Below are 16619 nucleotides of genomic sequence, written 5' to 3' on the forward strand. Positions count from 1 at the left end.
AGGCAAATATTGTCCTAATACTGGCCTCACCTTGTCATAAAGAACAAAGAACAACACAGCACGGGGAACAGGCCCTTCGGCCCAACGAGCCCGCGCCGCCACTTCGACATTGTGAGACCCCTCTCCACCCATGACCCTTGTCTACACTTATGGCACTCCACATTGGAAACCAGGCTGAAGGGAAACTAATGTTTCATGCTGGCACAGTGGTTAGCTCTGCTGCCTCTCAGCACCAGAGACCCGGTTCAATTCTGGCCTCGGGTCACTCACTGTCTCTGTGGAGTCTGCACTGTCTCCCCGTGTCTGCGTGGGTTTCCTCCCACAGTCCAAAGATGTGCGAGTTAGGTGGATTGGCCATGCTAAATTGCCCCTAGGGAATAGAGGCTGGGTGAGATTGTGGTCGGTGCAGACTTGATGGGCCAAATGGCCTCCTTCTGCACTGTAGGGATTCCGTTCCGAAGACGTGAGCTTGGTTTTGAACCACTCTCATACCATAGTGTGAATTAAATTGGTGATCAGGTGCTATCCAGACCATTCCCATTGAGTTCTTGCCCACCTGCCTGAGACCATTTTAATAAGTAGGTTTTCAGCCACAGTCTGTTCTGTTGAAGTCACACTAATATTCAGAAATTAGCCTGTCTAGCTGAGATGGTAAAGCTGGATTCTTAATCTCAGGGTTGTGGATTTGTGCCCCATGTTGGGTGTCACTATTTACAGGGGAGGTGGTGGCGTAGTGGTATTGTTGCTGGACTAGTAATCCAAGGTGCAGGGTAATGTTCTGGGGACCCAGGTTCAAAAATTCAAGATGGCAGATGGTGGGATTTAAACCCAATAAATATCTGGAATTAAAAGTCAAATGATAATGAGGAAATCATTGTTGATTGTCATAAAAATGGATTGATTCACTCATATCCATTAGGAAAGAAACCTTCCATTCTTACCTGATTTAGCCTACATGTGACTCCAAATCTACAACAACGTGGTTTACTCTTAAAATGCCCCCCAAGGATAATTAAGGATGGGCAATAAATGCTGGACCAGCCAGCAATGCCGACATCCCATAGTTCATAAGTTCATAAGACATTGGAGCAGAATTAGGCCATTCGGCCCATCAAGTCCGCTCCACCATTTGATCATAAGAACATAAGAGCATAAGAAATAGGAGCAGGAGTAGGCCATCTAGCCCTTCGAGCCTGCCCCGCCATTCAATAAGATCATGACTGATCTGTCGTGGCTCAGTTCCACATTCCCGCCCTCTCCCCATAACCCTTAATCCCCTCTCTTATCAAAAACCCATCAACCCGCGTCTTAAAAATATTTAGCGAGGCAGCCTCCACCACTTCAACGGGCAGAGAATTCCAGATCATGGTTGATATGTTCCTTATCCCCATTTTCCTGCCTTCTCCCCATAACCCTTCAACCCATTACTGATTAAAAATCTGTCCAACTTCTCCTTAAATTTACTCACTGTCCCATTGGGGTAGCGAATTCCACAGATTCACAACCTTTTGGGAGAAGTAGTTTCTCCTCAACTTGGTTTCAAATTTGTGATACCTTATCCTAAAACTATGACCTCTTATCCTAGAATGCCCCACAAGAGAAAGCATTCACTCCATAACTACTTTATCTATACATTTATCATCTTGTATACCTCAATTTGATCTCCCCTCATTCTTCTAAATTGCCACTGTGTGTGTTGGAAAGACACACACATGTTAAGTTCTAAACGCACCTCTATAGAAGTTTGGAGAATAGTTTCATGACAATTTGCTGGAGCAATATGTTGTGGAAGGATAAAAAGCTGATTTAGAACTAGCATTGTGCAATGAGATAGGGTTAATTAATAATGTCATAATAAAAGATCCACTGGGAAATAGTGATCATAATACAATTGAATTCCACAGTAAGTTTGAGAACTGCATAGTCCAATCTCAAACAAAAATCTTAAAACCAAATACAGAGATCTGAGGGGTTGTATCTCAGAGTGTTGTGGATGAATACAGTGATGGCTGGGATAGACAGATCTTTGATCCCTCAGGGAATCAAAGAATATGGGGAACGGGTGGGAAAATGGAGTGGAAGCTGAAACTCAGCCGGGATCATGTTAAATGGAGAAGCAGATCACTGGGCTGAATGGCCCTTTCCCGTTCCTATTCTTATATTCTTAACACTCTGGATTAGAAAATTTCCAATGATTTGCCACCATCTGAATGAAGAAATTTAGCTTAACTATAATAATCGACCTGAAACATGGGTTGGAATTTTCTGACCTCGCCATGATGGGATCCATCATGGAGGACATGACGGCCCAACCAAAAGACCATTGACCTTGGGTGGGACTGGGCAATCCTGGCGGTCCATTAACACTGCTTCTCTCCACAGATGCTGCCTGACCTGCTGAGATTTTCCACCTTTCTTTGCACTTATTTCAGATTGCTAGCATAAATAGTATTTTGCTTTCAAGCTCATTTCTTTCGGTGATAGGTCCAGTTGCAGATGACATTCTCCTAAGGAAGGGTGAGCAGGAATCCACCGAGGATTTGGGTCCATACCTAAAGCTTTTCCGAAGCAAATTTTAGCCATCAGATGAGCGCAGTTTATCCAGCGGTCACAAGACCCTGCAGAATTAGCTGAATTATTCCTAATGGCCCAATATCACCTAGCTGGTCCTTGTGGATATGGGACATGCTAAATTGTGATTGAATAGTTATGGATGTCTCAGATTTAAAAAGACTCATTGACTTTCTGCAGACCAAAAATGATCTTACTTTGGATCAGGCATTTCAGTATGTGAGCCAGACCAAGCTTAGAACATGAATCCATAGAATGGGTAGCACCACGGAGAGCAACCCCACCCACAAGAAAACTTGCCAAGCCAGGTGAAATGGCTTTTTAGAAAGTTTATTTATAGGTGAGACATCAGCATCGCTGGCTGGTTGCCCATCCTTGGTTGCCCTTGAATTGAGTAGCTTGCTGGGCCATTTCAGAGAACAGTTAGCCATATTGCTGTGTGTCTGGAGTCACATGTAGGCAAGGTAAGGGCCAACGTCCTACGGTCCAAGGATAAATAATATTCAAGGTGATGATGTTGCTGTTTTCTGGTTCTTTTCCCTTTAAGGCCTCAAATCTTAGATGTTGAAGTAAAGATGAAGTCCCTGGTGTCCATTTTTGGACACAGTGAGATATCTGATAAGATTATTAATAATTTTTGGACAGCACCTGATCCCTGTGAGATCCTACACTGGATCCCATCCCTTGAGGAGGTTGCAGAGAAATGTTCCTGAATTTTAGCGATGGGTTTTTTATCTGAAATGTATTTGCCCCTCCTGTGTTTGGGGTGGGGTGGAAGATTGGGGTGAAGATTAAAGGGAGGAGGATCTGAAGAGAAAATGTTAAGTTCTGATGCTCCAGTGGTGACGAATGTGGGGTTGGCTTGGTTTTTTCATTAATTCGTGGGACATGGGCCTCGCTGGCTGGGCCAGCATTTATTGTCCATCCCTAGTTGCCCTTAAGCTGAATGGCTTGCTAGGCTATTTCAGAGGGCAGTTGAGAGTCAATCACATTGCTGTGGCTCTAGAGTCACATGTAGGCCAGACCAGGTAAGGACAGCAGATTTCCTTCCCTAAAGGACGTTAGTGAACCAGATGGGTTTTTCCGACAATCAACAATGGTTTCATGGTCATCAGTAAATTCTTAATTCCAGATGTATTTTTAAATTGAATTTAAATTCCACTATCCACCGTGGTGAGATTTGAACCCAGAACATTAGCTGAGTTTTTAGATTAAGAGTCTAGCGACAATACCACTTGGCCATTGCCTCCCATTGCTGGCAACCATTTTGAGATACTTGTGTTGTGGCATGGATAGCCAACATAAACCACCCAACAAGGGGTGCAGATTATATCCAGTGTGAGAAAAATTTCAAGTGTTTTTGCAAATCCAACAATTTTAATTGAAGATGATGACAAGAAAGAAATTACAGATTTCCGAGGGAAACTAGGGATTCTTAATCCAGACTATTGATTAGTTACAGTCCATGTTCATGGCTTCGGCACTTCTTTTAATGTGGGACTGCCCTGTAGTTGTTTGGGAACTCCTTGTTGGGGAGCTCCAAACATAATCCACCAGGGGAACCAACATGGCCTAGTGGTACTATCATAAAGCTATTAATCCAGAAACACAGCTAATGACCTGGGTTCGAATCCTGCTACAGCAGATGGTGGAATTTGAATCCAATAAAAAATATCTAATTAAGAATCTGCTGGTGGCCATGAAAGCATTGTCAATTGTTGGAAAAACCCATCTGGTTCACTAATGTCCTTTAAGGGAAGAAAATCTGCCGTCCTTATCTGGTCTGGCTTGGCCTGGCCTGCACATGATGCCAAAGCCATAGCCACATGACTCTCAGGTAATTAGGAATGGGCAATAAATGCTGACCAGCCAGCGACGCCCATGCCTCACGAATGAATAAAAAAATTACACACAACTTGGAGTCAACCATGCATCAGTGGCACTCAACAGTTTTCAGAGAGGTTTTCTAGAACTCGGGGATTATTGTTTAAAATTAAGGAATTGCCCATTTAAGACAGAGATGAGTAAAAAATATTTCTTTCAGAAGGTTGACTTGGAATTCTCTTCCTCAAAAGATGTTTCAGGCAGGGTCCTTGAATATTTTTAAGGTAGAGGTAAATAAGATGATTGATAATGGAGGCCATGAAAGGTTTTCAGGTGTTAACAGCAATGTGGGGCTGTGGTTAAAATTAGATCAGCCATTGATCTAAAGGGCTGAGTGGCCTACTCTTGCTCCTAATTCATATGCTCATGTATTTGAGTCCACTAGATGCTCAATCAATGGATTTTTAGATACGTAGAGAATAAAGAGCATAGGGATAGTGTGGGTAAGTGGAGTTGTGGTAGAAGGTCAACCATTATCTTTTTGATGGTGGAGTAGGCTTGAGGAACCAAGTGGCCTACTCCTCCTTTGCCTTATGGCTTCAGGTTCTTAAGGAAATCTGTTTGAGCCAAGCAGATGGTGTAAGCATTGTGTTCTCAATACATTTCTTATCCTCCCCATGGAAGGTTGTAGAAAAAATAAGGCTGAGTGGGAGCAAGATCACGTTCCTGGTTGTCGATGGAACTGCCTATGAAGATGCAAAAATGAAGAATCTGAATATTGCGGAGCTTATAAAGTCCGACACCCAGTCCCTGTGTGCCAAACCACGATTGTGTTATGTGGAAAAAGGTCCAAATGGATTTGGTTTTGAGTTGTGTCATTCTGAAGGTAATTTTCTCCCAAGATTTTCTCTTTGCATCAATTTCTTCCTTTATCTTGCTGGGAGGTGCAAGGACTTACACATGCTGGGATCAGCACTGATCTGCGCATTTACTCACCCAGCCCTTAGCTGGTCCCTGGGTGGAATGCCATGGAAATGGTGGCATGGGGCTAGGCCCAGAGTCCTGACTTTGTGCTCTGCTGACCGGTGCTTTGGACATCTCCCTGTGACTGGAAGCTGACCATTAGTGATTATCAATGGCACCAGAAAGCGAAGAGTGGTGTTTTAACTTAAGATGAGGGTAGAAGTTGGGCAATATGGAACTGGACACTTATTAACTGTCCTGCCCAAGTTTTACTCATTTACATCAATGGAGATAACATTTGGAAAATAAGAAGAGTAATAAAAACAATCATTTATAAGTATATAAATAGTAAAAAAAAGAATGTGGTAAATGGAGGAGTGAGCTGGTTAGAGACCATGGCGGAATTTTACCACCACACCTGTCCTAGAATTGGGGCAGGCGCGGCTCACAGAATGGAATTCTCTTTGTTGGCCTCGGGCAAGATTTTACAAGCGTTGCCCAAGCAAGATCATAAAATATTGCCCATAAAAGGGGTTAAGGCATGAAGGCAGTGGTCATCAGTGAGCTCCTGAATGAGTATTTGATTTTGATTTGATTTATTATTGTCACATTTATTATCATACAGTGAAAAGTGTTGTTTCTTGCGCACTATACAGACAAAACATACCGTTCATAGAGAAAGAAGAGAGTGCAGAATGTAGTGTTACAGTCATAGTTAGGGTGTCAAGAAAGATCAGCTTAATATGAGATGGGTCCATTCAAAGGTCTGATGGAAGAAGCTGTTTTTGAATCAGTGATCTCAGACTTTTGCAGTTTTTTTCCCAATGGAAGAAGCTGGAAGTAAATATGTCCGGGGTGCATGGGGTCCTTGATTACGCTGGCTGCTTTTCCAAGGTAGCGTGAAGTATAGATGGAATCAATGGATGGTTTGTATCTGTCTTTAAGCAAGGAAGAAGATGCTGCCAAAGTTATAGAGAAGGAGGAGGAAGTTGAGACACCGGGTGAGTATAGAGGAGATATTAGAAAGACTTACTTATTGGGATTAGCTAAGTAACAGAAGTACAGCACAGATAAGATGGGCTGAATGACCTCCTCTTCTGTAGCCATTTTATAATTCTAAGAAAGTACAATTTGATATTGTCCACTTCATACCACTGCCCAATGTTAAAATTAACAGTTTAAAAGATGATGAACTTGTATTTGTTTTTGGTTGAATTAGATGGTAAAGCTCCTTTTACACTGAGTATCCAATCTGAGGGACCTGCAGAGAAAAGTGGAGTGCAGTCAGATGACAGACTCATTGAAGTTAATGGAGTCAGTGTGGACAATTCTACCTATCTACAAGTCAAAAGAGAGGTAAGGAGCCTCGACAAAACCCTCGCATTCATTTGCCTCATTGGTCACCAGTGATTGTATGATGCAGCTTACAAACGGCATCCATTGTGGGAAATGGGGGAAGACCCAGCCTCTTCCAAAAAAATACCATGGGATTCAAATTTTTACTCATGGCTCCGTGGATAGCACTCAGTGAGTCATGATCTTAAGCCCCACTTAGTGTCATAGGCCCTGATCTTACCGGCACACCTGCCCCGAAATCGGGTTGGGGGAGGCACACAGAACAGCATTCTCAGTTGGCCTCAAGCACAATCTTATGAACCTGAGGCAGGCATGCCGGTAAAATTCCGGCCATAGATTCCTAGGAGTTTACAGCATGGAAAGGGCATTTTGGCCCAATTTATTCCTGCCGCCCAGTTTTTACCACTAAGCTAATCCCAATTGCCCACATTTGGCCCATTTCCCTCTATAACTATCTTATCCATGTAACTCTCTAAATGCTTTGTAAAAGACAAAATTGCACCTGCCTCTACCACTGCCTCTGGCACTCACCACCCTCTGTGAAAAAACTGCTCCTCTGGACCCATTTATACCTCTCCCCTCTCACCTTAAATCTATGCCCTCTAGTTTTAGAGTCTCCTAATTTGGGAAAACATGTTGACTATCCACCTTATCTATGCCCCTCATTATTTTATAGACCTCGATAAGATCACATCTCAGCCTCCTACGCTCCAGAGAAAAAAATCTCGGTCTATCCAGCCTCTCCTTATAACTCAAACCATCGAGTCCCAGTAGCATCCTAGTAAATCTTTTCTCCACTTCAAAGACTTGAGCATCTAATCTACGTTGAAACTGCAGAGCAGTACTCAGGGAGTGCTGCACTGTAAGAGGTGCAGTCTTCCAAATGAAACTTTAAACCAAGGCCCTGCCTGGCTTCTCAGGTGGTTGCCAGTAATCTCGTAGGGTCATCTGAAGAAAAGAAAGGGAATTAAATGAAGGTGTAGGGGTAAATCCCATTGTGACAACTGTGTGTAATTATTGATCACCATCAGGGGAAACCTTCTGCTTCTGTGTCTGAGCACAAATCTGGAAATTGGAACCCCCCCACCCCCCCCGCATTCCTCACACTTCATAACTTCTCATTAATCAGATTGAATGGTTCAGTATTAGTGGCTCCAGTTGCACATTATCTTGGAAAGTCTCCCCACTTATTGTTTTGAGGCTATAGAGGCTAGAAATGATGATGATTCCAGATATCAGGAATCTAAGTTGTGAGAAAGTTTGAGGAAATTGAGCTTGTTCTCTTTGGCAAAGAGGAGACTTTGAACTGACCTCCTTAAACTTCCAAACAATAGTGGTGTCACAATGTCAGCAATCACTGTTTGCTAATTGGTTCACTAATATCCTACAGTGGAGGTCTTGTTGTGCTGTGTTAATGTACCTGTCTCTGGACCAGAGCTCTGGGTTCAAGTCCCGCTCCAGGATGTGATGGCCACAGAAGGTGAATTTATAATGTGGACAAACAGATTGATGTCAACTTGTAAATCCTTCTGATAAGGCAGGGGGTGAGAATGGTCTCAGTCAGCCAAACTGCAGAAGGCAACACAAAATACTTTGTCAAGCATAATCGTGGACCAATCCAAAAGAAATCCATGATCACCAATGGAGAATTGTCCTTTAGGAAAGGAAATCTGCTCTTCTTATGCAGTTTGTCAACCATGTGGCTCCAGACCCTTGGCAATGTACTGACTCTTAACTGTCTCCTTGAACACTATTCAAGAAGTTGGCCCACCATCACCTTCCCAAGGGCAATTTAGCTTTAGGCAATAAATGGTGGCCTTGCCAGCAACATCCACACCCCTGAATGAATGAAAAATACATGAATCAGTTAAAAAGTTTTAAAATTTAAGAATGTTTTTTACTCCATTCTTGAAGTTACAAAGCCAATGTGCTGAATGGACAAGGCAAATCCAAATCCATCTCCTTGCTTGCTCTAAAAAAAAACAAATTTAAATTGAATCCAATTCATGGTCCCTACAAGAGGCACAAACAAGATCCAATCTGACAAAATAAAGCATCTTAGACTTGATCCAACGACGCTTGGTTTTAGACAAAAGTCCGAAAAGTGATTAAAAAGTTACATCCAACCTCAAGAAAACCCATTAGCAATACAAATGTGTGGACTTTTCCATTTCCAACATAAGCCATCCTTAATTCCTTTCTGGGTGAGGCTGAATTTATGGGCAGATTTTGCTACTGGTCTGTGGTCACCAGAAGCTGCATTATCAGTGCCCAAATCCAGAAAAACATCACAGCTACACAGCAACATTTTCATGTCATCAATTCAGGACTGCTAACCCACTACACCACCCCAGTCCCAAACTGAAAATGTTCCCTATACCATTTCACCGCACTTTTAATGATACTTTTAGAAGGTAGGTCATAGAAGTGAAGTCAGACGTTATTTTTGCATCCACTTTCGCACCTTCTATAAGATAAGTTAGCAGAGAAAGCACTGAATGGACAATATTAGTGGGTTGAAGGAGCACTTAGTCACATCTCTAGAAAGAGAAAGGGTTGAGGGATATGCCGGCGGATAAATGGGATCGAAATCTATCAAAAATTGTTGAGGTTTTTGCTTTTATTCCTCCTCTTAAGAAACATTGTTATGGCCAATCACATCAAACAGAAGTAATTTTGCAACTGAAATGAAATAAACTTACCTCACACATACTGATTAGAAAATTATTATGGTTACGGTATTTGATGCCAAGAGGGTCAGTGACTTTACTTTGTCATTTTAACCTTGAAAAAGCAACCGGTCTCAAAAGCAGTAGAGTTAAGTGCTAGATTTAGTTACGGGAGCTATGCTGGCTCCCAGAGACAAATGAGAAAATGGGTAAACAAAGACATTAAAATGAACATTTTGAAGTCACAATGAAGAATGTACCACAAAATATTTAACTTGGATTGTGCCGACTAATATGCTCCTGTTTGCTGACAGATTAAAGAATCTGGAGACACAGTAACTTTACTGGTGGCTGACCAGAAGACAGAAGCTTACTATAGAGACAAAGGCATCAGGATCGTTCCAGCCATGGCCTGCTTCAAGCACTTGCCATTCAAGCCGAGAAAGCTTTACTTGGTGAAAGGCACCTGTGGCTACGGATTCTTGTTGAAAACCATGAAAACAATTTCAGGGACATTCGGTAAGGGTCTGATCGTAGACAGAAAACCATCAATGAAGACACAACTTTCATAGGACTTGGCCGACTTAGTTGAATTTTTCCCTCTGCCTCCATACTCTCCCCTCTTTCAGTTTTACCTTTGTTCCCCAACATTCATCCACCAATCCTTATCTGAGGAATTATCTTACTCCCTGATCTGTAAGCAAATGCTAAAGGGAAGTACTCCACAATCAGAGCACAATCTTCAAATTAAAGCTAGGCTATTTAGGATTGAAATCAGGAAAGTCTTCTATTACTCAAGGGGGAGTGGAGATCTGGAACTCTCTCCTTCCACAACGATGGCGGATGCTGACATTTTCAGGATTGAGGTTGATAGATCATTGTTGGGTAACAATAAATCTCTTATACTTTTCCCACACTCTTAGTGGGTACTGCACAGGTTAAATATCAAGTAAAACCGTCTCAATATCTCCACATAAACAATCCCCTCGTAATAGTGTTGAACTTAAAAATTAAAAATAGCTGGGCAGACGTGGGGCAGGAGTTTACGACCTCACTCAGGTAAGATCGTAACATCCCGCCCGAGGCCAATGGTGATTTCCGTTCTGCAGGCCTCAGCCACCCCAGTTCCAGGGCAGGCGAGGTGGTAAAATTGGCCCATCAAGTCTGTACTGACTCTCTGACAGAGTTTCTTATACAGGCTCACTCCGCCATCCTATTCCCATAACCCCACAGATTCATCATGGCTAATCCCCCTAAACTACACATCTTGGGACACTAAAGGGCAATTTAGCATGACCAATCCATCTAACTTGCACATCTTTGGACTGTGGGAGGAAACCGGAGCGCCTGGACGAAACCCACGCAAACGTGGGGAGAACGTGCAGATTCCGCATAGACACCCGAGGTTGGAATTGAGCCCAGGTCTCTGGCACTGTGAGGCAGTAGTACTAACTGCTGTGCCCCTGTGCTATCCTAAAGTAATGTTCTCAGTTTAGTAGCTGCCATCTGACATGGAAGCAATCCCTGGCAAATGACTCACAATGCGTTTTATATCTGGGCATTTTCCTCACCTTATATCTGGGTCTATTGTAGATTTGTCAAAAGAATCCGAGTGCTATGATTAGTCAACAACTTCATTATCATTGCATCATTGAGAGGAGATGGTGGCACAGTGGTTGGTATCATTCGACTAGTAACCTCTGGGGACCTGGGTCCAAATCTCTTCACATCAAACGGTGGAATTTCAATTCAATTCATGAGAAAAAAGTAGTGATTGTGAAACTATCATTGATTGTTGTCAGGTTCACTGATGTTCATTAGGGAAGGAAATTTGCCATCCTTTCCTGATTAGGCCAACCAACATATACAGTTGATTCTGAAATGTCCTTTGAAATGGCTTAGCAAACCATTCATTATGGGAAGTTAGGGATGGACAAAAAGTCCTGGTGTTGCCAGAAATACCTTTGAAAAATATTATCTTAGAAGTGGCTCTACCAAGAATGTAGAAGGTGAACTATATGGACCTTAGTCTTTTTTCATGTTGTAGCTCCTATGTTCCTACTTGCAAGTAACCTTTGTGAGCAAAATTATTGGAAATTGCCCAAAGCTTCCTTGTGGACCTCTGGTGACCATCATTTTGTCATGGTAACTACACCTGGGATGACTTGTTTTCCAGGTCAGTATTTGTTGGAAGTGGATGCTGGAAGTCCGGCGGAGAAATGTGGAATGAAGGAAGGAGACCGTCTGCTGGCTGTAAACAAAGAGAACATTGAGGGACAGCAGCACGATGTTGTGGTGAGGAAGATTAGGAAGAGCGGGAATCAAACTACCCTCACAGTCATCAGCTCTGAAGGAGATAAACTTTTCACATCTGTGAGTATTTCCTCTCATGGCTTGTTTTCATACCTTTCACCACTCAAGGTTTAAAGTTTTTTTTTAAGTTTATTTATTAGTGTCACAAGTAGGCTTACATTAACACTGCAATGAAGTTATTGTGAAAGTCCCCTAGTTGCCACATCCCAGCACCTGTTCAGGTACAGTGAAGGAGAATTTAGCATGGTCAATGCACCTAACCAGCACGTGTTTGGACTGTGGGAGGAAACCGGAGCGCCCAGGAGAAACCCACGCAGACATGGAGAGTGCAAACTCCACACAGACAGTGACTCAAACCGGGATTTGAACGGAGGTCCTTGACATGGTGAGGCAGAAGTGCCGACCACTGTGCCACCTCTTTTTACCTCCTGAGAGAGAGGTGTCACTTCTTATTCTCTGCTGTGTATAAAAGAACATTTTAAAGCAAAGATGAGAGAACTAAACCTTCAATCTTGATAATACATGATCTGTAAAGAGAAACTATGGTTATATGGCAGATAGAGATTCCACCCTGGCAAGGTAGGAAACATTGAGGAAGCTTCACTCAGTGTCTAACCGACACTGCACCTGCCCTGAATGAACCTGATCAGTGTAGAATCATAGAGTGATTCTATAGTGCAAAAGGAGGCCATTTGGCCCATCAAGCCTGCACCAACAACAATCCCATCCAGCCCTTATCCCTGTAACCACATGTATTTATCCCGCTAGTCACCTTAATCTACACATCTTGGGACACTAAGGGACAATTTAGCATGGCCAATCCACCTAACTTGCACATCTTTGGACTGTGGGAGGAAACTAGAGCACCTGGAAGAAACCCACACAGATATGGGGAGAATATGCAAATTCCACACGGACAGTCACCCAAGGCAGGAATTGAATTTGGCTCTCTGGCACTGTGAGGCAGCAATGCTAATCACTGTGCCACCATGCCACACGTAGAGAGAGCTTTACTCTTTACACACCGTGAGATGTATCTGGACGAGTTCATTTTAAGGCAGAACCATCCTTCTCATCAAAATGTTACATTTTGGAAGAGTGAAAATACAATAGAGGAATAGCAGTGATGGATTGCAAAATAATACTAAAATGTTTTTCCGCTGTAGTGCAGGAAAATCAAGACAACTGTCCATTAGCATTGCACAAAGAGGAGAGGTCACCTAGGGTGAGGGTCGACCTCAGCCCTGTCGACAAGTGAAAGGTCATGTGAAAGTTAAGATGCTGCACATTGAAATGCAGAGAGAAAATGAAGAGGAGGGAGGAGCTGAATAAGCATAGGAACAAGAGGAGGCCATTCAGCCCCTCGATCCTGTTCCAACATTCAATGAGATGATGGCAAATCTGTGACCTAATTCCGCACACGACCAAAAGAAACTCCGTCCCCTGTTGGAAAATGTTAAAAATTTTTGGGTCTCAGGCAGAAAAAGAATGTCCAAGATTTCCAGGTGGGCAAAGACCAGCCGATCATTCAGACCTGCTCCACGCCACAGTAGCACTGTGATTAAACACTAATTATGTTTACCCCCGCCTTCCCCTTCCTCTTCCCCCAAAACACGCACCCCCCACTTGCTTCCCCACATTGACACAGCACCAGGAACTCAGGTTCAGTTCCATCTTGGGTCACTGTCTGTGTAGCATTTGCACATTCTCCCTGAGGAGGAATTTCTTCAGCCAGAGGATGGTGAATCTGTGGAACTCTTTGCCACAGAAGGCTGTGGAGGCCGGGTCATTGAGTGTCTTTAAGACAGAGATAGATAGGTTCTTGATTAATAAGGGCATCAGGGGTTATGGGGAAAAGGCAGGAGGATGGGGATGAGAAAAAACATCAGCCATGATTGAATGGTGGAGCAACTCAATGGGCCGAGTGGCCTAGTTCTGCTCCTATGTCTTGTGGTCATATGGTGTATGTGTGGGTTTCCTCCAGGTGCTCCATAGAATTATAGAATCCCTACAGTGCAGAAACAGGCCATTCGGCCCCTTGAGTCTGTACCAACCACAATCCCACCCAAGCCCTACCCCCATATCCCTACATATTTTAGCCACTAATCCCACTAACCTACGCATCCCAGGACATCAAGGGGCAATTTTAGTATGGCCAATCGACCTAATCCGCACACCTTTGGACTGTGGGAGGAAACTGGAGCACCCAGAGGAAACCCACACAGACACAAGGAGAATATGCAAACTCCACACAGCCACTGACCCGAGTAGGGATAAAACCCAGGTTCCCTCCAGTTTTCTCTCATACTCCAAAGGTATGTAGGTTAGGTGGATTGGCCGTGCTAATTTGCCCTTTTGTATCCCAAGATGTGTAGACTAAATGGATTAGCCATGTTAAGTGTTGGGGGGGTGGTTACAGGGATAGGGCAGGCTTGGGTAAAATAATCTGTCAATGTAGACTCAATGGGCCGAATGGCCTCCTGTGCACTGTAGGGATTCTATGGTTCTTTCTTCCCTCCAGGATGTACACAGTCACTTTAGCAATAGCTACACCTAGCATGTTGTCAATTTGGGCAACAAAATTTTTTAAAATCATGTAAAAACCATACTTCAAAGTGAAATGAATGTTTTTGAGTACTCGGCAACTGAAGAGCACCATTTGAGCTGATAGATGTTTTAATTTGTTTAACACAGTTGGGCTTGTCTCCTTTAATTTGTATGGAAGAGGATAATGTTGAAGAACAAATGGAATTGGAAAAAACAGGAGTGAGATGTCCATCACCTCAGCAAGCTTGCCCTCCTCCGTGCTGCCTTACAACTCAACAAGCAACTGGTCCCAAACCCAGGCTTTGTCACCTGGTGAAGGGTTCTTCAGGGTATGGATTCCAAATTTACAGCATCACAGATGAGCCAGGAATTTATATCCAAGAGGTTAGTTCTCCTTTTGCAGGTAAAATCAGACTGGGGTTTGAGCATAAAAGTGAAATACTGCAGGTACCGCAAATCTGAAATTTAAAAAATGTCAGAAAATCTCAGTAGGTAATGGTAGCGTCTGTGAAGAGAGAAAAACAGAGCTAACATTTCAAGACCATGTGATCTTTCTTCTGAGCTGGAGTTATATGCCACCAAGGACGGCATGGTAGCACAGTGGTTCGATTCCTGGCTTGATCACTGTCAGTGCAGAGACTGCACATTCTACCTGTGTCTGCATGGGTTTCATAGAATCATAGAACCCTACAGTGCAGAAAGAGGCCCTTCAAGTCTGCACTGACCACAATCCCACCCAGGCCCTACCCCCATATCCCTACATATTTACCCACTAATCCCTCTAACCTATGCATCCCAGGACACTAAGGGGCAATTTCTTAGCATGGCCAATCAACCTAACCTGCACATCTTTGGACTGTGGGAGGAAACTGGAGGAAACCCATGCAGATACGAGGAGAATGTGCAAACTCCACAGAGATATTGACCCGAGCCAGGAATTGAACCCAGGACCCTGGAGCTGTGAAGCAGCAGTGCTAACCACTGTGCTACTGTGCCACCCAACCACTGTACTCTGGTTTCCTCCCACAGTCTGAAAGACATGCTGGTTAGGTGCATTGGCCATGCTAAATTCTCTCCCAGTGTACCCAAACAGGCACCGGGTGTGGTGACTAGGGCATTTTCGCAGTAATTCCGTTGCAGTATTAATGTAAGCCTACTTGTGATGCTAATAAATAAACTTAAACTATATGGGAGCTTTAGCTTCACTGGTGAATAGAGTTGTTCAGTCCCACGCTTATGAAAGCACTTGTCAGTAGAAATGATTAAGGTAACCTGTCCTTGGGATGTTAACGTCACTGGCAAGGCCAGCATTTATTGCCCATTCCTAGTTGCCCTTGGAAGGCAGTTGAGTGTCAACACATTGCTGTGTGGCTCTGGAGTCACATGTAGGCCAGACCAGGTAAGGATGGCAGATTTCCTTCCCTAAAGGACATTAGTGAACCAGATGATTTTTCCAATAGTTGACAGTGGTTTCATGGTCATCAGTAGATTCTTAATTCCAGACATTTTTATTGAATTCAAATTCCACCTTCTGCTGTGGCGTGATTCAAGCCCAGGTCTCCAGGACATGAGCTCAGTTTCTGGATTAATAGTCTAGCAATAATACCATTAGGCCATCACCTTCCCATGAATAGTTACATTCATCTACCATCCCAATGTTGACTGATCCAAGTTGGCTCCTAGTCTAGCAACAGTTAAATTTTAAATTTCTCACCCTTTTTTTCATATTTCTTCATGGCCTCGGTCTCCCTATCTCTGGAAACTCCTTCAGCTGTACACCCCTTTGGGACCACCACGCTCCTCCAATTTCCACTACTTGCGAATCCCAGATTTGCTTCATCCCACCAGCCATGCCTTCACCTGCTGATCAAGGCCTTGAGATTTGGATTTGCCCCGGTTCCCTCTCTCTTCTCCTTTAAGATGCTCATTAAAATCTAACTGGTCAAATGTCCTAATGTCCTGGGGGCGGCACAGTGGTTACTGGAACATGCAAACTCCACACTGTCACCCGAGACTGGAATTGAACCCAGGTCCCTGGTGCTGTGAGGCAGCAGTGCCAAAGTAGCATGGTGGCACAATGGTTAGCTGCTGCCTCACGGCGTCCAGGGACCCAGGTTCGATTCTTGGCTTGGGTCACTGTTTGTGCAGAATCTGCACATTTTCCCCGTGTCTGCGTGGGTTTCCTCCAGGTACTCTGGTTTCTTCCCAGCCCAAAAGCCATGCTGGTTAGGTGCATTGGCTGTGCTAAATTCTCATTCAGTGTACCTGAACATGCGCCTAAGTGTGGCGACTAGGGGATTTTCAAGTAACTTTGTTGCAGTGTTACTGTAAGCCTCCTTGTGACTAATAAATAAACTTTCAAAAACTTATAACTTT

The 16619-nt window shown here is 43.6% G+C and overlaps 1 protein-coding gene across 1 annotated transcript in view; it reads left to right on the forward strand.

Moving 5' to 3' along the window:
• nherf4b (NHERF family PDZ scaffold protein 4b) overlaps positions 1–16619 on the forward strand; it is a 38808-nt gene that overhangs the window by 20848 nt on the left and 1341 nt on the right. Inside the window, exons 5-9 of the mRNA XM_080214674.1 lie at positions 5080–5281; positions 6578–6714; positions 9698–9902; positions 11560–11756; positions 14391–14627. Coding sequence (XP_080070800.1) covers positions 5080–5281; positions 6578–6714; positions 9698–9902; positions 11560–11756; positions 14391–14627 — 978 coding nt within the window. The remainder of the gene's footprint in view (positions 1–5079; positions 5282–6577; positions 6715–9697; positions 9903–11559; positions 11757–14390; positions 14628–16619) is intronic.

The sequence above is a fragment of the Carcharhinus amblyrhynchos genome, chromosome 29, assembly GCF_965287045.1.
Source record: "Carcharhinus amblyrhynchos chromosome 29, sCarAmb.v2.hapA, whole genome shotgun sequence".
Lineage (NCBI taxonomy): Eukaryota > Metazoa > Chordata > Chondrichthyes > Carcharhiniformes > Carcharhinidae > Carcharhinus > Carcharhinus amblyrhynchos.